At 41.3% G+C, this 23,074-nt stretch overlaps 1 protein-coding gene across 2 annotated transcripts; it reads right to left on the bottom strand.

Annotated features, from left to right (window-relative positions):
- Nucleotides 1–10,333: 10,333 nt before the first annotated feature.
- Nucleotides 10,334–22,856, bottom strand: LOC146508656 (uncharacterized). 2 transcript variants are annotated; one of them, XM_085176627.1, is made up of 9 exons: nt 22,748–22,856; nt 22,338–22,395; nt 17,628–17,975; nt 16,171–16,437; nt 14,732–15,019; nt 14,268–14,381; nt 14,032–14,090; nt 12,044–13,933; nt 10,334–11,637 (listed from the first exon to the last, which is right to left on the bottom strand). In XM_085176627.1, exons 2-9 carry the CDS (start codon nt 22,375–22,377, stop codon nt 11,608–11,610), a joined length of 3,036 nt encoding a protein of 1,011 aa, XP_085032753.1. In that variant the 5' UTR covers nt 22,378–22,395; nt 22,748–22,856; the 3' UTR covers nt 10,334–11,607. The 2 variants fall into 2 exon arrangements, with proteins under 2 accessions (XP_085032753.1, XP_085032754.1); XM_085176628.1 differs by having other exon boundaries at nt 22,338–22,398; nt 22,748–22,855.
- Between the last annotated feature and the right edge of the window lie 218 nt (nt 22,857–23,074).

Raw genomic sequence — 23,074 nt, 5'->3', positions numbered from 1 at the left:
AGGTGTTAGATTTAGGTCAGGTGAGTGTGGAGGGGCCTTCATCAGCCAGGAATTTCCACATGAGGACAAACATTGTTGTGCATCAGGAGTAACCCAGGACCCACTGGGGTAGGGTCTCACAGGGAGTCCAAGGATTTCCTCCCTACACTGAATTACAGGGGGATGTTACCAAGCCTGTAGAAGTCATACCTTCAGTGACCTGCCTCCCAAGACCATCACTGACCCACCCTCAAACCTGTCTGTTGAACAATGTTATAGGCAACATAATGTTCTACACTGCTTCTCCAGACCCTTTCACATCTTTCACATGTACTCAGGGTGAACCTGCTGTCCATCTCTAAAAAATACATGGTGGCAGTGGCTGACCTGACAACTCTGGTATTCTATTGCAAATACCAATCGGGCTCCAAAGTGCTGGGCAGTGAACACAGGGCCCAATAGAGGACTTTGGTCCCTGAGGCCACCATCATGAAGTCTGTTTTTGATTGTTTGGTCATTTTGTAGCTCTCTGGCCATGTTCATCCTGTTCCTCCTTGCACAAAGGAGCAGATACTGATCCTTTTTGTGGTGTTAAAGAACATTTGAGGCCTAGCCCATATCTCCTAGAGTAACTGCGTGTCTCCTGGAATCTCCACCACGCTCTCGAGACTGTGCTGGGACAAAAAGCAAACCTTATGGCTGTGGTACATATTGATACGCCATCCTGGAGTAGTCTTGGTGAACTTGGTGCTCTAGTCTGGTTAAAAATTATTCCTTTGTGTGTATACAATTGTTAGCCCCAGAATTTACATCTGTGTAGATGATGATGTTGCACCATGTTCATCAAGTTCTGTGCTAGCCAACAAATTCTAAGTCATGTTTTGCTAAGCGTTCAAATTTTACTCAATGCATGCAAATCAGTTTTGCAAATTTAGCAGGTTATCACATAATTATTCCCTCCAGTGTAGATGTGGATTAACACTCTTTGCTATCAAGGTAGAAAAGAGTCCTGTGTGAAGGATGAAGAAAGATAGAGGGTGAGAGAGCAAGCTGTAACCTAATGAGAGCTCCTCTGGGATGCAGTTTGAAGGTGAGCCCTGGAGCTGTGTTAGCTAGCAGGGTCATGCTGATGTTGCCACATTAGGTATATTTCTCCTTTTAGAGCTTGCCTGGCTAAGTAAGTATGTGAGTGTTGAGATGCCCAGGAATGCTGACAAAAAGTGGTTGAGTCCTAGTCAGTTTTGGGCTTGACATGGTTCTCCATTGGCAGTGCATTAGCAGACTGCAGGGAGCTACGGACAGCCGGTCTACTTGCAGAGAGTGTCTGTTGCCAGATGGTGGCAGTGTCCAAAGTATGTGGTAAACTAGTCTGTAGGCCTCTCTTTCTGCTGCTAGTCCATCAGGCAGCCACAGCAAAAAGCAAACTTTTTCAAAGAACTGAAGTGAAACCAAATGTTTAGTTTCCAAGTGTCTACTGCAGCCACTGTCTGTGCTTTTCATCCCATATTTTTCACACTTCTCCGATTCCAGGTGAACTCCAGAACCGAAGAAGCCTGTCTTCCTTCTCCGTTCCAGCCCACCTGTTACCCAATCAGCCGACGCACAGTTGGGACACCTTCTGTTGGGGTTTTAGAGAACTGCACACGACCACTTTTGTGTAGTTTCCCGAATTCTTTTATATGAGGATGAGAACAAACAAATACTGGTCCAGATGAGTTCAGTCAAACAATGATTTTATTAAACACACGCGTGGGAGATGTACACCGTGGCATCATCAGCATAGATATCCGCTCGAAAGCACACTTCAAAATGGTTTTGATATGTCAGGGTTCAGCCCCTTCTCGCATCAGCAAATAATATAACATGCATTAGTTACAGTTAGTAACAGTTAGACAAGTTTCCGTTATCAGCAACATATATATATATATATATATATATATATATATATATATATATATATATATATATATATACACATTCTGTCCGAACTGTTGCTAAGTAGGCGCAAATGCAGTTACAAGCTAAATATATATCTCACCTCTAAACTAGAACTTCATCTACTCTTATTTGTGTCTGTAAGCTTGTTTGCATTGGCCTTCCTGCGCTCTCAGTCACTTACACAATATGTTGGCCTGAGCACTCACGCCAGACGAAGCTTATGACCTTAAATAGGACTGAGCGCCAACTCTTCATGAGCATATTTGCAATGTCTGTATAAAATGACTACTATGACTACCAGTGTTGGGACTAACGCGTTATTAAGTAACGCGTTACAGTAACTACGTTACTATTGTGGTAACGAGCACGGTAACTAGTTATTATGCCAAAACCAGGAACGCGTTAGTCGTTACTAGGATTTAGATAGGGTCGTTACTCGTTACTTCGTGTGGTGGCTATCGTGGAGCTTCCACAGATTCTGTAACATTAGCAAGTGGTGGAGGCCAGCAGGTGGATGAGGGAAAGGGGACGTAGAAGGAAAAGAGACCCGAGGCGGCCGCCGGTCCAAGTGTGAACTGAACTTCAGGTAAGAAGTTATGACCTGCAGTCTATCTGGGTCAGATATAAACCAAGTTTAGGTGGAGTTTATTTTCGTTGTGCTGACTTTTTCCGTACTGCGTACTAGCTAGCATGACGGAGTTTCTATACAGCTGGGTGGGTGCTATGAAGTTAATGATGTTGAACTTTATTTTGTTCATAAGTTATTAGAGTTGCCAACCGTCCCGTCTGGTATTCAGACAAAATATTACGCGTTTCTTATTGAGATGAAAAGGAACAGTTTGTCCCGTAATTCAGCTACAATGAAAAAGACACAAAGCTGGAGTTATTCTGTGTGTTTGCTGCACAGCTGCCTCTTCTTCTTTCATTCTCCCCCCTCCCTCTCCCGTTTCTACTTCAATCATGAAAACTGATCAATGATCAGCTGATCGGCTCTCTTGTTTGTTTATCGCCCACTTTGCGCCAGAAAGAGGAAACCAGCGGATGTCACGTTAAACAACAGCAGCACGTTTAAGCTTGATCAGCTGTTGTTAGAATTTATTTCATATTAATTTCTAGTATCAGCTGATGTTTGCTGGAGCCACAGCTGCAAAAAAGCTGCTGGTCATGATGTCGGTTTGGTTATCTGGTGAGAGGGAAACATGAAGATGAAACCAGGAGATGTCCTTACTGAATCATCAGAGCTGAGCAGGTGATGGAGAAACAGGTTTACCTTTTAGGTGACATGAATGAGTTGAAGGGAAATTATGAACTGTTTCTGAGAGACAGATAACCCCAGGATCCTTTTTTAGGTAGCTGACAGCTGGTAATTGTGCAGGTGCGGATCTAGCAAAGTTTTGCCAGGGGTCCAGGTAGGGCATTAACAGGGAAAGGTGGGCACAAAGAAATACTTTTCTTTCTTATTCTAATTTAAAATGTCTAGCTTTTAAAAAATAATTATCTGAATCTTGCGAACAAACGATTCATAGATTGATGCAAATATACCATCAAAACAGTGTACATCACTGTCACAACAGTGTTTGTTTTCATTCAAAGGCTTTATGATTTTTCCTATAATGGTGGGCCAGTCTCTAGTCAAAATGCCCGGGCCGATTTTTTGTCCCAGTCCAGCCCTGTATGCAGTCTGGTGTTACCTACATCTTCCTATTCAGAAGGCAGAATTTCCGAGTTCTGAGTACAATCAAAGCACCACGACTGCAGTTTTTGTGTTGGATGTAAAAGGCGCACATGATGCTGTGACGTAGGCTAGAATCATGGCAGCGGTCAATGATGGTCCGGGTGTGGGATTTCTCTCGTGGAAATATGCACATTATCTTTTCCTTTCTATTGGCAGGTGGCACAGTGCACTTGGCAAGTAAGCAAGCTAGAAGACTGGCAAAGTTATGGAAGCAACACATTAACAAGAGAATTCTGAGTAAAACCAAAGTTACTTTCCCTAGTAACTAGTTACTTTGAAAGTAACGAGTAACTTGAAGTAACTGAGTTACTTTTGATAGAAGTAACTAGTAATGTAACTAAGTTACTATTTTAAAGTAACTTACCCAACACTGATGACTACACATTTAATAAAAGTTTTAATAAAATGCCACTGATAAAAGCCATGTTAGCAATGATATATTTTCTTTTATTTCCACAGTAGGTTGAAAACCCCTCTCCAGACGCTCTTCATATTCAAATACTGTCGTAAACAGATACAACCGTGGTACCATAAATCAAGCATTAGAACCTCGGCATGTGAAGGCATTCGCTGCCCTTTGTTCTCTACTTTCAATGTGTCACATGTAATGTAGGTGGTTAGTAATTTGATTTGCTGTAGTTTCTACTAGGAAGCCATTGGATTCTTGAGAACCCCGGTTATCCTGGCTAGCATAACAATTTGATTTGGCACTACAAGCTTATGCTTTGTCTTTGTCTTTAAGTAGTAACATGGTGTTTACACTGACTCCTACATTTGTGTGGCCTAACCTATTTTCTTTTTCTCTTGGTTAAGATTAGTAGTATTCAGGGGTTGAGTTGTATTGAACTAAGAGTAATTGCTACTGGTATCACCCTAGTGTGATGTCCTTTCTTCTGTTGCCAAGCCAACTGTTAAAACACTATTATACTTCTTTCCAGTGCAGTGTGTTTCATCACTGACGTATGCTGTGGTGCATATCAAACAACTGGTAAGATGTAGGCTAATTTAAAAGCACTATTGATTTTTCTCCATTGTAACCTGTAGCCATGTTTTATTACTTTATCTAAATCAACATGTCCCCCTAGTAAAACTGGATCCCTACTTCACTGTTTCTGTCTTTTTTATTTATTTGGTGTTCAAATCAATATAAAAACCTTTTAAGAAAATACTTGAATAATGTTATCATTAACATTTTGTATTGTTTTCTTTAATAACTAAAAGCCTTTTAAGATTAAAATTGTGACTAAGGTCTTTGCCAACAAATCGCCCTCGACTTTCTGCACACTGCCGTCAGAAATATATAATTAATTACTGGAACACAGATACATTTATTGCAGCTGACTAATCTGTCACTCAAGACCAGTCTCGGTTCCTACTGTGGGTGTAAAAGATATATTTAGAGTTTAAAAGTAGTCACTGCTTCTGCCGAGCCCAAATAAGTAGGTCAACACATCCATATCAAATAACATGCTGTTTTTAACAAGAATATATATACATGTACATAAGAGTCTGATTGTTAACATGCTGTAAAACTATAGAGGATACAAACTCGGTGGCGACAAACTTGAGAACGGTGGCATCATTAAGCTTGTGTGTTCAGCAGGTTCTTTATTTTATTGTTCCCTGCCAACACGTGAACTGATATAGCAGCATATCACACAGTGCAGCTGTGAAGTACCTTTCCTTGAGTACATACTGTACATTATAACAAGACTCTTTGATAAGACGATATGAACAATCCCCATTGCTTTTATACTGGTCAGGCATAAATAACCACGTAAAGAAACAAAGTCTAAAGACTTCCTGGCATCCGGTTAACAGGGAGGGCCTGTTTGTGGTTGTGTTTGCAACTCATGCTTTGTAGTCACAAGAAAAGTAGGGCAGTGGCATAAACCAGTCCAGGAGAATGCAGTCCATCCAGCTGGTAGCATGCAAACACAGTAACCAAGTGAAGGATCTGTTCTGTGGGGTATTTAAAGCTCCACTGACAGCCCTTTGATTAAAGGTATGTGGGACTTTACTTTCCGTGCTTGATGAACACATTTTTACTCCCAAATTGTCACACACAAAGTCATAGTCAGGACCTTTTTTTGCTGTCATTTCAAAGCACTAGTATTACCTTAACATAGTTTCTGAAAATTACTATAAAGACTCTAAAGTCTCTGGACTTCCACCTGGAAGACAAGAGTTTTCCTGCCAAGTGTTGAACCACTATTCTTAGTCTGCGTTAGCTGTGTGACAAGTTGGAAATGAGACCGCTCTGCTGTATTTAATTACGCTGCTATTGCAATACAGGCTTACTGCACCCTACCTCACACTGGTTTTCAAAGGAGTTGGCTAGAGTGATCTGCTAGAAAAACGCAAAGTCTCCGAGTTCTATTTTTACAGCTCATCCCATGATAAACTGTGCAACGTGGAGAACGGCAGAAAGAAAAACAAAACTTCTGTGAACGCTGTGGCTGCAGGTTTACCTCCACATTCATCATCTGGTCCCCATCACCGCCACCTGGTATGCTTGGATGTCTGAATTTGAACTATTTTAAGATCTGTGTTATTTTACTGCATATATTTCCTCATACTTTGAATGACACTTCTTCAGAAAGAAGAAATATCACAACCTTTCTCTTAAAGTTGAACTTGCTCAAAGTTCATGTATTTGAAATCATGTGCAAACTTCTGTTCTGACTCTGTTCACTAACTTTATGACTACTTTCTGCTTGTGCTCACTACATTTTGGCATTTACTTTTTCCTCTGCAAATGTCACTTGTGGCCATTATATATATAGAGTCAGCCTTGCTTTACAGTTTTTCTCACTTGCTTTGGCTCAGTTCTCAGATGATCCCTGATGCTGGCCACAGCGTGATAGTTTTACTCTGCAAAATATAAGCAATCACATGCAGAAAACAACATCTAACTGTCAAAATATAGTTGATCTAGACACTTTTGTTCCATGCAGTGTTTTGTGCATTTTCTTTTTATTTCTGGCATTATCCTGTGTTGTATGAACATTCTCATTAGCCTCCTCGTTAGGCAAGTGTGCATTGTTTACAAAGCAGGAAATAACACTTTGTCTCCTAAAATGGGCCTCTGAAGAGCATTCAGTGTAGATCACATTAGCATTCTCAAACAAAAAAATTCTCAGAAAAATAATAGTCTGATATGGCAGCTATTCACTGCCAGAGAGAACATGTGGGACAAAAGTCACTCTGAAAAAAATATCTGAACATTATGAACACCATGGTTCACACAGTCTCAAAAATACTTTTTTTTTAGTTTGGTTAGTTATTCAGTAACATAAGACTCAATTTTGACACATGAATTAAAGGTTGCAGCTTATCTTTTCTAATATTTTGCTGCACGTAGCCAATGACTTCAAAAATCTTTCAAGAAAAGTGCCAAAACAATAGAGAAATACTCTAATTTCTAACATTTCAAGCCACTCTTCGCTGCGATGAAGACATAATTCCACCTAGAAGTATGTTTTCAGGGAGCGTTTGTGCCTAGAAAATGATTGGAAAGGTTTTTAAATACAAATTATATGGATCAAAAAGCATTGTGTTAAAGAGCTCTCTCTCTAGCAAGTATCTGCAGTGCTGCATGTTTCACTGTTCTTGGCTCACAAGTAGTTTTACTGAGTTGCGCATCTGCTCAGTTTTGCACAATCATCTTTCTTTTTTTCTGCTGATGTTGGATTTTTCACAACTTAATTATGAGAACTATCTGCACAACAACTCGAAGAATCTGCTTTTTCTGAACACCAAAGATGAATGTGCACTTACTTCTGGGTACCTCCCATTCCTGGTTGCAGCTTGCATACAAAGAACTTCCGTTTCATTTGAAAATGTTGTACACGTTAAGTTTGGTATCATCCTAGCAGATGGTGACATTTATGTTCAGTTTCATAACCCATGCACTATTCTCAGCATCTCTAATGAACTTTTAAGGTAAAGCTCTAAACTATAGGTTATTTCTACGCTGAAACTTCTGCTTCAAAAAAGGGAAGTGTCCATGAATGTGTCTGTCTTCTTATAGAAGAGTATTCACGACAAATAGATTTTTTTTCATTGCTGTCTGTTTATGCCACAGAAGATTTGTTGAATAGGTTTTAAGATACATAATTTCTACAATGATTCAGGCTTGTTTTGGATTTACGTTGCTGTGAAAATATCAATAAAACAATCTGCCTTTATTTGATAGCAAAAGCATGGCGAAAATATTAAACACAGCACGATATGCTCAATTGATTAAACTAAAGATTACGCTGGTACACAAAAGTCTGTGAAGTTATTGTATTTGATATGTATCCCAGAAGGCAGCAGGCACACTTATACTTCTGTAAACAAGTCTGTGACAATTAAGGATATTCCTAATGCTGCATATTAAGCTATTTTTTTTTATTGTGTTTTAATTTTCTTAGCTGGACCACAGACAAAAATTACTTTGCCTTTGGCTTGCATTTAATTTCAGCACACATTGTCACAGTTGCACAGATGGCGAAGGCCTTGAGGAGGAAGAAAAGTGGTAGAAAGCGATCAATAGTGAAAGTGAAAAAAAAAACTTCTCACATGGCTCCCCCTTGTGGGTTAGGTGGAGGCATGGAGTCTGTAGTTGACACAGTGCAGTTTTGACTTATGATTTACATTTTAGACGCTCCCGTCTAGAGCAATTTACAGCTAGTGAACTGCTGGGGATTCACTGTCCTGGTCAAGGACATTTTCCAAGGATAGATGACTGTGGGACAGTCTAGAGTCATAAATTTAGACTCATAGTCTTTTTCAGTTATCCTGTGTGCAAAGTTTAATCATAAATTTGTTTCATTTCGTATTCCTCTGACACTCATATTCACATGCTGTTTCACCGAAGGGGTCAGCGCACAGCAGCAGGGGTTCAGTGTTTTGCCCAAGGACACTTTGAGAGGGATGAACAGCATTGATCTCAACGGGCTTTGCAGCTCATCTCAATGATCATACGATCTTATGAGGACTGCCGTACCTGGCTTCTTTCTTTCGCGTTGTGCTGGAATAAATCACCATCAATGCTGTGAACAAAAGAAAGGAGGTATCATCAATTTTTATTCACTCTGAGAGGTTCCTTAATTGAACTAAATATGGTCTGGGCTTTATGGCCATTCCCCTGTTATTTCCAAACTATAAAATGTCATCAAATATACAAAAAATATGCATGCAAGCTGAGCTGCGCTGAATTTAAATTAAGATTGGATTAGGATGATATTGGCCATCTTGTGGCATTAAGGTTTTCTGGGCAAATCTACTGCAGTCTCCTGAGTAAAATCAACACTGGCTCTCTACACACTTGAGTCAGGAAAGCTCGCTGCTGCAATTTGACACACTCCACAACGAGCATTCGTCAATACAGAAAAATGCCCTCTTTGCACACACAGCACTTGAGCTATGTTTTCCTTTAATTTATGCCACCAAAGGCATGCGTAAACAATTACAATTACTTGCGGCAGTCACAGTAAATCACTTTAAATCAGTATACTAAAACAACACGAGCAGATTTACATGCAAATTGGCCCAGGGAAGGTGGCGACATAAGCTTTTGAGGTTTACTGTGCTGCGTTTTCGAAGACTCCAGAATGTCTTGCAATTTCCGTTGAGCTGTTTAGGAAATAAACAGCACACATCCCTCCAAAGATAGCAGGGGTAGCATAGTATACAAAGTACTTCATTTGTAAAACTGCTCCAAACTTTTCATAAATCACAGCTTTCATCTGGAACCGGTAGGCAGTGGTGTAACCTATTCTGGTACCAGGTACTCAAATGCACTCCATCTCCACTCATTACAGTGCTAGACTACCGTGAAGTGTCTCCAATAGTGAGCAGCAGGCCTGTTCATCAGAGGTGACGTACAAGTGGGAGCAGGGGATTGGGAGACTGATGGAGCTGTGATCCAAACACACACTCCGCACCTCCACAGCAAGCCGAAGGAACAGATTTATCTGAGCAGAATCAACAACAGCACTCGGTATACACAGGCGCCATGAATAATTAGCACTATAGACACAGTGAGCAGAAATATGGCTAGACTGCAAACAGCTCTGTGATACAGAAGAACACCAGAATAAATAGGCGCTTATATGGATTGACTTACTGTCAACATGCATGCATACTGGAGGTATTTTTGCACTGGAAATCCAAAATCCTCATGTGTTTGTGAGGGTGCATTTGGCTGTGAACAGTCCAAGTGTTGTCTAGCGCGATGGCAGTGAGATGACAAACGCAGTAGCAAAATATCTTTATTTTTATTGATAAAATAAAAATACAAATCTGTTCATTAATCCCAAATATATACAAATTCTTCTCCTGATAAATACTGTACTTTTATCATCTCACTTGGAACATCTGTATGAACTGTTTACAAGCATTCATTTTCCAAAACAAGAACCAAAGGAATTATGGTGCTCCAGATGTCTGGTTGGAGCTTCCATATGCGCTGCGTAGTTTTTCATGTTGGTTTCAAACGCTGAGCTTATTCATTTCAATATTAAAGAACAGAGTTGGGGATATTCTGTGATTTGTATTCTTAATGCCAAATAAGTTCCAGGGGAAGAAAAGAGACTTTTCAATTTCTTAACCTGAGGCTTTGATTGACATATCCACTTTTTGTCTGCTAATAATAATAAAAAGGTCACAAACACATGCCCTGTTTTAAAAAAAAAAATCTCGCAACAGATGCATACTAGCGGTAAATGGTTTTGCTGGAGGCTCGTGATGTGACATTTTAAACCCTTTGAACTTTTAGCCAGCACAAAATGTATGTGACACAATTCATTTCCAACTTTTTGTTACACATTTGGTGCAACACAGTGCCCGAGCTGTTGGTTCTGTTAGGAGAAACAGAGAACTATATCGGTATTAAATAACACATACGAAACAACACCACCGATATCAATTAGTGCAACTTATCATCAATATAAAATTATACCCTGAGTTTAAAAAAGAAAAAAAAGCATAAATACCTAATAAAGCTAATAACGACAATCTTTCATTTTTAATGAGCCGTCTACCAACCCGTAAATTGTTACACTGCTTTCTCAGCAGAAAGTGCGGCGGCTCAGGTTTTTTTTTTTTGTGTGTGCTGACCTCATTCGTGCACGGGTATGATTATTTTCCAAGTCATTTAAGTCACATAAAAGCATTTAATTAATAGGCGCCCATCCATTTGGGGGGGATCCCCCTCATAGTAAGCACAGCATTATTTCCCAGCACCACTGGAGCGAATCCCTTTAATTGAGAAGTGTCATAAGAGGCATCTGTAAACAGAAGGCACGAAATAAATAGCTCCAAGTAAATCAAGACCACCCCTGCTGCTAATTTCATCATTCATGACTGCTCCCAGGGGCCGAGTCCATCTTGTGCAGGGTCCTTTCTCATTTATTGTTTGTCATCATTGGCTCAGGTAGTCACGGATATTCACGCAGCTACCTCGTGTGCATTTTATTTGGGCAGTTTAGTTGTTTAGTGCTGCTGATGAATAGATGAGAGGACATGAACTTCTTCAGGTCCTATGGATCACTGAACTTTAAAAAAAAGAAAAAACAGGCCCTTGGCAAATTGTGATACATGACCTGTGCTTCAGAAGTACAAAGCAGTCCTATAACTGGGTCTGGGACACAGTTATTGTATTTCCAAAGGTTTGTTGATTATGGAGCTTTGTAGTAAGTGTAATTTTTTTCCCCTTAAAAAGGGTAGCTCAAACCTCCTTTAAGATAATTTCTAATATCTTTTCAGAAAACATTTCTCACCCCAGTCTTCGTATTTTTTTTTCCATAAAAAAAAACTGATTTCAGGAGTCAGTTATGACAGCGTTTGACAGCTTTTTAAAGTGCTAAACCCCGTGCAGTCAGTCTTGCTTGGTGGTATATTGGATCCCGTCTGTCGGCTGTTTGTTCACAGGACAGTTGCAGAGTGTAGTTTGCTGACATCTGTCATCATCTTGGTCTCCCTCTGTGAGCCTGTTGCTGGAGACACACAACAAGCCCTTCATTGCCAATGTGACACACACATACACCAAAAAAAAAGCAGGACACCTGACACACAATGCTACTTTAAAAACTGCCACAATGTCACAAACACTCGAGACTAAATACAATTTTACGGCACTGACAAACACTGTCAACCCAAAAATTGCAACACTTTTTAAGACTGACTGTCAAGCATCTTTCAAAAAAGACTGAGGCAGCAACTGTTGAGCAGACAGTGAAAGAAGGAGCAGGCCTCGTATAAATGCAAGTACACAGGAAGCAGGACAACACAGGCACAAAAGTGCACGTCGGAGACAGAGCCGCATGCTGGAAATCTGCAATATCAAACATATGGCATCTGTTGGCTGCGGTTTCAAGCTATCGTGCTGTGTCTCACACTCACCTGCCTTTGGTGAGCTAAGTGGGCAGGCTGCCCATGTCCATGAGCATGAGCGTGGCCGTGCCTGTGTGCGGTGACATGCATGTGGCCATTCCGAGGTTGGTGATGATGGTTGGTAGGCATCACGGTGTGATGGCGATGCGCATCGGGTCGCTGAGCCACTGGCATATTAACTGGAGGTCTTGGGGGCTCCGGGCCTCTACCAGGGGATTTGTGGTGTTTGCGCTCTTTAGGGAGTGTTTGAAACTCTCTGAGGGGGATAACAGGAGGAGGAGTCGGTGGGTGCTGATTCCCAGCAGCTGGAGCTTGAGTCTGTGGTCCGGGGTGAAGCAGGGCAGCCTGGGTCTGGTGTCTCCGATTTTGAAATGTCTGAGCCCTTGCAGTGTGGGCTTTGAGTGCAGCCTGGGTTAGATTACTGGGTTTTTGCTGGGTGGAGGGATATGGGGCTGGAGCAGTGCCCCTTTGGGGAGCTTGACCAGCACCATGTGTGACAGGCTGTGTCTGTGTACCCACGCCTTGTGGTGCTGTTTGAATTGGTGCTGTTTTTCTTTGCTGAACCATGTGTGCTTGTTGAAGATGATTAGGATCAGCCAAAGCTCTTGTGTCCGCACCCTGCGGTGCAGTCAGTCCCTGTTGTATGGTGGGTCCTTGTGAGACAGCAGAGTGGCCTACAGAGGCAGTGGGAGGCCGTGCCTGGGGGTTATTGCTGTGAGTGGCTTCCTGCCTGGGGGCAGACTGGCTACGAGGCGAACCTCTGATGTCTCGCTGAGCACTTTCCCTTTGTGTGTGGGGGCTTCTCTGTGTGCGTTGTGAGGACTCATGCTGGGTTAAAATGCCAGAGAGTACCTGCTGAAAATCAGCCGAGTGGTGCCGCGAGCGTCTGTCAGCTAATGATGCATCTTGTCTGGGTGGAGTCCTGCTACGGGGAGCAGTTTGTCTCTGAGTTCGAGGCTGAGATCTGTTTGTTGTTCTTCCTTCGCGTATGGGAGCATGGCTGGTATAGTCTGTAGCATCACTGGTGTACTCAGATGATGTCTGTCCTCTGTTTTGCGTGCCGTTGGGATACGCTGGTGTCCCTCTGAGGAAATCCCAAGACATCTGTCGACGGGAGGAACTAGGAGTGGCCTCTTGTCTTCCAGAGTTCCTGTCAGACCTCCTGTGAGACTCTGGTTCCTGGTATGTTTGTGTGTTGGCATTCCTCTGTGAAGTGTTATTACTGTTATAATGTGTGTATCCAGTCGGAATAAGTCCTGGTTGACCTTGCTGATATGCGTTTACTTGAGCATCCTGGGGGTCACTAGGATAGGGTCTGCCACTTTGCATTCTGGGATTAGACTGCCCTGCAGGCATCAGTCTGTGTTGGATTTGTGAAGCATTATTATTGGCTGCATTGGTAAAGGGAAAAGAAATGTCTTGCTGTGTCTGTTGGCCACCAGTTGGATACGAGTTAAGATTGACATGAATGGCGGGAAACTGTGCATTGTTGTTCGGCTGGGTAGTTTGCGGCAGCGCGTTAAGGCTGACATGAACCGCCTGCGGCTGGCCGCCGCCCTGGGCAGGGCCGGTCTGTATGAGAATGTTAGGATTTTGCTGCTGTGTGTTTGGCAGTGTGTTCGTATTCTGAGCATCGGTCTGCACGAAAGCCGGGTTGTCAATGCCATTATGTGGATATGAATTGGTGTTCTGAATAGCATTGTGTAGGAGTCCATTTGTGTGCGTATGGCCATTGTGTTGGCGTGTGTCAGAGTTACGCAGCCCATTTGGCGGCAGTGTCTGCAGGTTGTCAAGGCTTTGGCGTGCAGCTCTGTATAAGCGGTCAGAGTTGTGTTGATAGAGGGGAGGGTTGGGACCTTGATCCAAATCCCTTCGACCATTAGGCTGTGTATCTGGGGGCTTAATGGAAAGACACAGAAAAAGGAAAAATGGAATGAGAACAAAAAAAGAATTATTAATAAATCAGATCTGTAGTTAAAATTTTTACAGGGGCTTACCACAGGCCTTTGATTTGGGTTGGTCTTTGGAACCAGCGCAGTTTCCCTTTGTCTTAATGCTTTAATAAAACAAATAACATTGCAACATTGCAAGGAAAAATTAATGGACTACTTTTAAAGTAAAGATGCTAATAAAGACTGTGACGAAAAGTGTTTTGCTTCAAAAAATATACAATAAAATTTTTAAAAGTGGACAAACACAAGGTTTGTGGTCATACACACACACACGAACTCACCCTCCCTTCTTCGCACAAGAAAGAAAATGAGCACGATGAGGAGCACGATAATTACGATGCCCAGGAAAGAGCCAATCACAATCCCCGCCACTTCCCCTGCGCTGAAGCATACGTCTGAAATAGAAGGAATGGTGTCACAGGGGGGAGAATTAATAAAGATAATGAGTCTGGAGGCTCAGACAAACAAGAGGAGGCAAAGAAAAAAAATGAGACAAGAGGAGGTGAAGATTCTAAAAAAGGAATGATGAAGTAATTGCAAAGAAAGAGGTGGGTGAGGAAACAAGTGAGAATAAAGGGATGCGTCGGGCTGGTTCACTGAATGACTTTGACCGCATTCTCAGCAGATCAATCTCCCAGGATACTTTCTGTCCCTCTCCTGTCGTGAAGACAGATACGAGGACGGAGTCCAAAACCAACTGTCATCATAATCAGTCAGAGAGAGGTCAGCGTTCACCATAACTCACCCACGACGGCAAAGACTGTGCTCTGGGTTGACGTGTTTCCAGTGATGGTGTTTCTGGCCGTGCAGGCGTATCGGCCGCTCTGATTTTTCGAAGAAGTCTGAATGGTGAGCACCCCGCTGTCCGGTTGGCTATTTGTGATAGGCTGTCCGTCGAGTTGCCAAGAGAAGAGCGCAGGAGGCAGCGAGTTAGACGTACAGGTGAGACGCGTCGTCTGTCCCACCACCACGTCCCCTCCCCCGACACACTGCTTCGGGGTGTCCTTGGTCAGCACAGGGGTGTCAGGGCCATCTGGTTTGTTGATTATTAGAGGGCAAAGTTATCAGCACCAGAAAGATTTACTTCACAAGTACAATGAGGACAATCTTATATCTCAAAAAGCAAAGGCACGGATTATATGTTCAGCTAAAGGAGTTATCATTTTGTCAATTTTATTTTAAAGACATCGAGATAAATCACTCTGGTGAACTGTCTTTAATCTTGACTGCAAGTTATTCAGCTAATGGAGTTTTGCCATAAAGAAAAAATAAGAAAATGTTCTCTCTAAAGGTTATTTTTACATGTATTGCATGACTTGCATGCCTCACAGTATAATTCACTCACTGAAGTGGCCGCTTTTGTATTTTTCTTCTTAAGACATGATTATAAGTTAGTACGAATCAAGTACGGCTCAAATAAACATTGTGTATGTTGTTTATCGGAAATATGGATGGAATTTCTCCGAAATGATGCTTGAAAACCAGGTTGTTTCAAACCGTCGTGTATTCCCAAGGACACTTTGGCAGGTTCAGTGTCAAAAGGACTGAACCACCAAGAATGCAGTTAGTGGGCAAACATTAACTACTACCGTAAACTCTGATGTCAGCACAGCTTAAACTGAAGAAATGCATTAATTAAAAAAAAGATGGAAACTATTGTAAATATTTGCTTGTTATAGTTTCCCACATGCAGGCTTTGCAGATTTATGGTTGATTTCTGTTTTTGATTACTGCCCAGTTCACCAGTTGAAATTGAAAAAATGGCCTGAATAATTATTGGAGAAAAAAAAATTAATCAAGAGATAAGGTGACATTGAAAGTAATCATTAGCTGCACTTTTAGTTTTACCAGCTGTTATCAGTCTACAGTACAGCAGCCCCTGTTGATGAATACGTCTGTGGCTACAGAGGATGGGATTTATTTCGGACACGCAAAAAATACACGTTAGATCTTTGAGGACACCGATCAGAAGCAAAGCAGTTGTAACATGAGAATTGCTGAATCACTGATGTGCTCGAGACAAAGCCAGAAGCACAACAATAAGCTTTTGGACAATGTTCTGTGCACTCTGAGTGCACTTCAGCATACTGTATGCAGTGCAATGGGGGTAAGCAGATAAGCTACTGCTATTTGCAGTGGCTACAGCAGATTAGCTTCCTCTTGTCTTAATCACTACAAACTCACAGTAGATAGTGAGGCTCTTTGTGGCAGTTTGGGCACTGACAGGGTTGCTGGCTGTACATGTGTACTCCCCTGCATCACTCCGTCTGGCTGGGTTAATGATGAGAGAGCCACCGGAGATGGTGATCCTGGAGTCAGCAGTGACTGTTGAGCCTCCTTTGCCCCACTGGACTGTAATCTCCGTCCCAGCAGTCCATGTACAACTCAGAGACACATTTCCCCCATCCAATGGTACTAAAGGCACAGACAAACTCACTCCGGCTACGGCATCTATGGGAAGAAAAATAAACTTTACCAAAGAGCCGCAAAAGCAGAAATGTCGAGAAAAAGATTTTAAAATTACCGACTACTATAGGTATGAGCCTGAGTGTTTGAGAGAGAAAGAGAACAAGAGGGAGCTCACTTCAAAAGTTGGAGTGACAGAACAATAGAGGGCAGCTTTATGTATCTGTTGAGGATAATTTGTTGTAATCAAAGCAAGTGAGAGCTGAGAAGGGACACCGTTCAGATAGAGGCACAGATGGCGAATAAGGGGGCAGACGGTGTGAGTGGTACCCGAAATGCCTCTTGGCGAGCAGCCTAAGTTAAATAATTGGAAAAGGAGAAGAGGGGGCATACGGATGGAGGAGGAGGAGGAGGAAGCGGTGACTAAGAGAGAACCGCAGCAGCTACAGCAAACAAACAAAAACATTCGAGCAACTACTAAATAACTCTAATCACTCCTGTTTTTGCAGATCACCTGTGAATCAGCAGCAGGATTTATATTTTAGCATTTTGGCTGCCTTTCATTTCAAGAGGAAGCTATGAACGAGTAAGTAGGAGGCTGAGAGTCGTGCAGAAGGACTCGGCCTGTTCCATGACATGAACTTGCTGTGGTGAGTTTGGAGAATGTGACCTTTCAGCAATAATAGACTAGTGCCTCTAACAATTCGGTCTCTCTGGCACCCTATTAGCACTGGTGGTAAGAAGGTTGAGAAAATCTGTACATCATCCCTGCAGCGTGGGCAGCTGACTGAAAATAAAGAGAGACCCTCAGCTGTTCGGGCTCCATTACAGTACTGAATATAAATGAATGCAAATACAGTATGTACTGTATGCAAATGCAACGCTACATTTAGACCGCTATAATATCAAACATCTAAGAGCATGAATGCTGCATATTGAATGAGTTTTAATTAGCATAAAGCCCTGAGCCACTGGCTTCATCCCCTCCTCTTTTTTCATTAATTTTACCTCGCCTACTATGGGTCACTAATTTCATTATACCTCCCAGACTAATTCTCTTACTTCCCGAATCCTCCCTCTTCTCTTTTTACTCCCTGGTATTCCTCCCTAACATTATCGCTTCCCTCAAAACCTCTCTCCCCCCACACACTCTACAAGCCCTCCACTTTCCCTTCCCACCCCACTTCCCAACCCTCTCTTAAATCAACTCACAGGGGCACTTCTTTATCTCTTACCAAACATTCTCAGCTGTACTGATCCGGTGTTCACAGACAGGTTTGTGCTAGAAGTGGGAACCACCATTGCCTGGTAGCTCCCTGCATCCCGGAGCTGGGCTCTTCCAATTCTGAGCGTGTTGGCAGTGATGAAGACCCTGTCCTGGAACTGCGATGGTGGTTCAACCGTTGAGGTCTCTCCAGTCCACACGCCCAAAGACCCGTTCTCATAAAACCATGTGATGACCAGGACACTTGGTAGGTTCAGCAATGTGAACACTACATCAGTACCAGTTTGAGACAACACTGGGTTTGTCTGGAAATTGATCACCACTGGTTTCTGACCCAGTACACCGACGGGAAGGAGAACTAAACAAACAAACAAAAAAAGAGAGATATTAAAGATGCAGTGCTTACAATGTTTATCATTTCAATTTAGGGTGGAGGAAATATTTTATATTTCAAACAACGTGCAGCAGAACCTGATAGGAATGTAATTCTGTTTTCACGAAAAATAAATATACTAGATAGTGAAATTAGCCATCATCATAATAGCACCTGAGGACACATGACTGTTTACATCAAATTTCAGGGTAATCCAGGCAAAGATAAGCATAAATACGGTGTATTTTTTTAAATTAAATCAGTGCATCTCAGCGTTTTTGTTTTGTGACCTTCTGCAGAAATTAGAAGAGTCTAGACAAAAGAGTCTTAGAAAAAACTAAGGAATAAAATCAATGTGTGGCCTTTTTATTTCTTCTTTCCTCAATAATGAGTCGTCAGTTCATTCAACAAACAACTCATTTAAAACCAACATAAACAGCAAAACGGTTCTCATACTTTGATGGTGACGCATTATAGTGTCATTTGAGAAGCTGTGGCTTCGACCGAAACCAGAGACAGATGGAGAAAGTTCAAACAACCGCCTAGCTGAAAATGGAGAGCCAGTTTAACTATTGGGAAGAAAAGTCACCCTCTAAAAAGCCAGGCGAAAGCAAGGCCATCCACTGCAACAGCCCACATTACTTAGATACTCCCACATGGGAACGGGTCATGTTCAGGTCATTTTTCACTATGAAAAATTGGTCAAACGTATGTCTGAGCTGGATTTGGTTTCTGTTCTGTTTACAGCAACAACAACAAAAGAAAGAAAAATAAGCATCTAGTGTTGGTTACAGTAGCAAGTACTGAAAAGAGGGGATTCTCTTGAAAGTTAAAAATGCTATTAACAGCCCGTGGGCAAATACACTCCCACTTTAGTAGGTACAGCTGTTTAACTGCTCATTAATACAAATGTCTAATCAGCCAATCACATGGAAGCAACACAATGCATTTGGGCATGTAAGCACTGTCAAGACAAACTGCTGAAGCTCAAACTGAACGTCACAGGAGAAGATGTGATTTAAGTGACTTTTAACATGGCATGGTTGTCGATGCTTGACTCACTGGTCTGAATATTTCAGAAACTGTTGATCTGCTGGGATTTTCCCCACACAACCATCTCTAAACTTTACAGAAAATTATCCAAAAGAAGAGAATATCTGCTCAGCAGCAGTTTTCTGGGCAAAAATATCTTGTTAATGTCAAGAGGTCAGAGGAAAATGGTCAGGCTGCTTCGAGCTGACAGGAAGGCAACGGTGACTCAAATAAGGACTCGTTATAACCAAGGTATGCAGAAGAGCATCTCTGAATGCACAACACGTCAAATCTTGAGGCAGAAGACCACAGAGGATGTAACTCCTGTCAGCTGAGAACAGGAAAATGAGGCTGTAATTCACACAGGCTCATCAAACTTGACAACAGAAGATTAGAAACACTGACTGATGTAACGAGCTACAGTTTCTGAAGCAACAGAAAAGCATGGATCCGTTCTTCTTTGTAATAGGGTGGTGATGTTTGTGTAGTAATGCGGGGGCTCCTTAGCACCAACTGAGTCAAAGCCGACCTGAGTATTGCTGCTAGCGTACCCATTTTCTGATGAGGTTAACATGTCGAAAAGCTCAAATCATCTCCAAGAATATGACAGTTTGTTCCCTGTATTAAAATAACCAGATCTCAATTTAACAGAGCACCTCTGCAGCAGATCAGGAAATTTGCCTCACGGATGTGCAACCAACAAATCTGCTGCAACTTTGTGATCATATCAATATGGACCAAAATCTTTGAGGAATGTTTCCAGCTGCTTGCTGAATCTGAAGAATTAAGGCAAGTACTAGCATAGTGTCTGGTGTGCGTCTGCATGTTTGTGTTACAGCGATATAATAATGCAGATTGGTGAATAAGAAGGGGAAAGGTGTGGGACACATCACTGAGCATTTTTGTTTTGGGAGCAGAATGGAATAAAACAGTACGTAACATTTCTCAATTAAAATAATAATAAAGAAAACTGAAAAAAATGGTATTTACAAAAATGTTTAGGTTACAGAGATGCACATGTTTTTGAGAATGAAAAGAAAGCATCTGCATTTTCACTTATATGGGGTTTTGGAATACTTCTAATAGCATAGGATTCTTAAATTTGTAGTTTTACTCCAAGGATCTGAGTACATCTTTCACCACTGCAGAGGAGAGAATCTATAGATACACACAGTGGGCTCAGGGGGTAAAAACCCATTAGTAAGGTACACACTCTTTCCTTCCTCATCGATTTCACACCATGATTTTTGGATTGTAAGTGATCCCAAACTAAACATCTATTTTGTGTTTTGTTAGCCTGACTTATTGTAAGCCATGTCATAATCATATTTGCTGTTTCTCTTCACAAAATCAGTGGTGCATAAGCGATTTTTTAAGCAACTAAGTTCCAAAGAAAAACTTAATTTAAGTTCTTCTGCTGTTTGCATGTTTGTCAATTTGAAATCTGCATGGGAATAAAGAAGGAAATGTGTGCTTTTGTCTTTAGCTACCATTCCTCTCTCTGTGTGTTTTGTGTTAGTATTGCAGATTGAAGCTGGAAAAGCCCTGCTGAATTTTCAATGTCTATTTTTTTACTGGCATATAAAGCTTCTATGCGACAACACACGAGCCAATGATTTATAGTGAATAAATCAATATGGTCCTGATCAGTCTCGCTGGACTGCCTTTATATGATTTTCACAGGAGAGCAGAGAATAAAATGACATCAGTGAAATGGCCTGTATTCAGGTTTCCCCGCTGATTTGTTAAAGACAACAAAAGTGTTTTAGGCTTTTAGGTTTGTTGTCTTCTTAAAAAAAAAAAAGTCAGAATAAAGGCTAATGAGTCAGAAGTGAGAAATGATAACGAGTGAAGCAGCCCAGAGCTGATGCTTTCATGTGCAGTTGGAATATTTTTACAAGGCCGTTTTTACAAGGGCACCTAAAATAAGATGCATTTATGACATCATTAAGAGTTAGACTTTAATAAGTAAAGCCTGTCTAATAAATCACTATTAAAGTGATTTAGTTGGATACATGAATCTGAAATGAACTGCAGCAAAGAGTCCAGAGGCCATGCCAATTGCAGCAAAAGTGGAGTGATGATAAAACTTTCACCTGCAAACTTGTACCCAAAGAGGCTGCACTTTAAATCTGTGGGTTGCTCCAGTGGGTGTGGCGGTTTCTTTTGACAGTCCTTCTCGTTAAGTCACTTTCAGCTGAACAACATTTCTGGAGATGTAAACTAAACAGCTTCTTGTTTACCAAAGAATTTATCAGAAACGCATCCACCAAACCGCAGGCACAAGAACTGGAAAAGTGCTTTCATGAGCAGTGTAGGTTGAATGAGAACTGTGTAGAAGCAGCTGCCGATAGCAGCAAAATGAATATTTAATCATATGAAAATGTTGATGATTATTACTTTAATAATTATCCCTCATGCATGAAGAACAGCCCTTAGTTAATGAACAAATTAAAATATAATTTACATTCCTGGCGCTAATTCGCTTTCAGAAGCTTGTTGCCTGATCTTTTTTGTTTTTGAGCAAAAGGTTTTCCCCAAACAGGAAACACAAGGCGCTAAGTGGGGCTGGCATTATTTTATATTTTTTGCTACTATCAACAAACCCGGTGTAGAAAAATCGCGTTATTCTGCCTCTGAACCTTTTCTGGGCTCACTTCCTGCTGAACTCATAAATCTTTAAAAACATTTCACAAATACATAGAATCATTCCCTCTCTCTTTAAAAAAAAAACAAACAAAAGAAACCAGTAGATCTAAAACAAACAAAACAAGAAAAACAGAAAAAAGGAAATGTAGATTTTTGTTTTGTTTTTTAAAATGAAAATAACTGAAACAAGAGCAAACTTCGCCTTTCTTGGGACTTATGCAGGCGTTTGCTTTTTTATGTCATGTTTTCAAAACAATAGCCAGGTATCGATGCTACTAGTAGTCCTATTGTTCATATTATTGTTTTCAAAACCTGTAGACTCGCCCTTCCCATTAAGAGAAAAAAAAAAAGACACTGTTCGTTCTGAATCACGAGATGAAAGCTCAGATGTTTGAGCCTGTAAGCAGGCCCTGAAGGCATCACGTCACTCAGTCGGAGCACCGACGGGAATGCAGCCGCGCAGGTTTAAGAGCAGTTAAAGGCGAGCTTTCTGCTTGAAATGCAGTTGTTTTAAAACGTGCCTGGAATACCACGGTGTCTTTTCCCCAGCCTTGTTTTCCCCCCACTCTCAGCCGAAACTCTTTGGACTTTACAGACTTTTGTGAGCTGTTTGAACCTTGCACGCGGGACATGAAGAGAGGTGACTGTCAGTGCAAATTGTTTTACCTGCCAGCGACAAGCTGATAAGGAGCAAAGGTTGTCTCATGTCGTCAGTCAGGCCAGTCTGCTGGGAGATTAAAGCATTAAAACCTTCACTATACAAATATATATATATACATACACAAATATATATATATATATATATATATATTTATATATTTATATTTGTGTATATATGCATGCACACAATAAATGTATGCATGTGTGTATATTTTTAAAAATCCCTAAAGATATTCTCTCCGGTAGCTGGGATAGTGTGAATATTTTTTCCAATAAATGCTGTGTGGACATTTTATCATATTGTTACTGTGCTGGCTGGCTATACATCTAGTTCGGTTTACATTGGATTAATAAACAAACAAACATAAACATCTTAAATATAGTATGTAGTATAGGTTATATTATAATAGGCTTACCTCTGTATAGTCCCTTTGTCCACATATTAGTTTTGTGCTGTAAGGACGAAAACACTTGTTGGCTACTTCCTACATTTCTGTTCATACCTGTGACGGACACGCCTGTTTTCTTAAAGAGGACGCAGTCATTTGTTTGCGGTAGAACGGTCAGTGGTTGGGAAATAACTTTGAAGAAACAGCTGTTGCATTGAAGCGACAGCATTTGGAGAAAGTCGATTCCTTTCACATTCATCATTCATCGGCATTTTCCTTCCGGTAGGTGATCTCAGGTCAGCACAGTGGTTAAGATGCAAGACTGAGATGCTTTAGACATGTGCAGAGGAGGGC

The sequence above is a fragment of the Neolamprologus multifasciatus genome, chromosome 11 (assembly GCF_963576455.1).
Source record: "Neolamprologus multifasciatus chromosome 11, fNeoMul1.2, whole genome shotgun sequence".
NCBI lineage: Eukaryota > Metazoa > Chordata > Actinopteri > Cichliformes > Cichlidae > Neolamprologus > Neolamprologus multifasciatus.
Note: the sequence above shows the minus strand (reverse complement) of the source record. Positions and strands in the feature narration are given on the sequence as shown.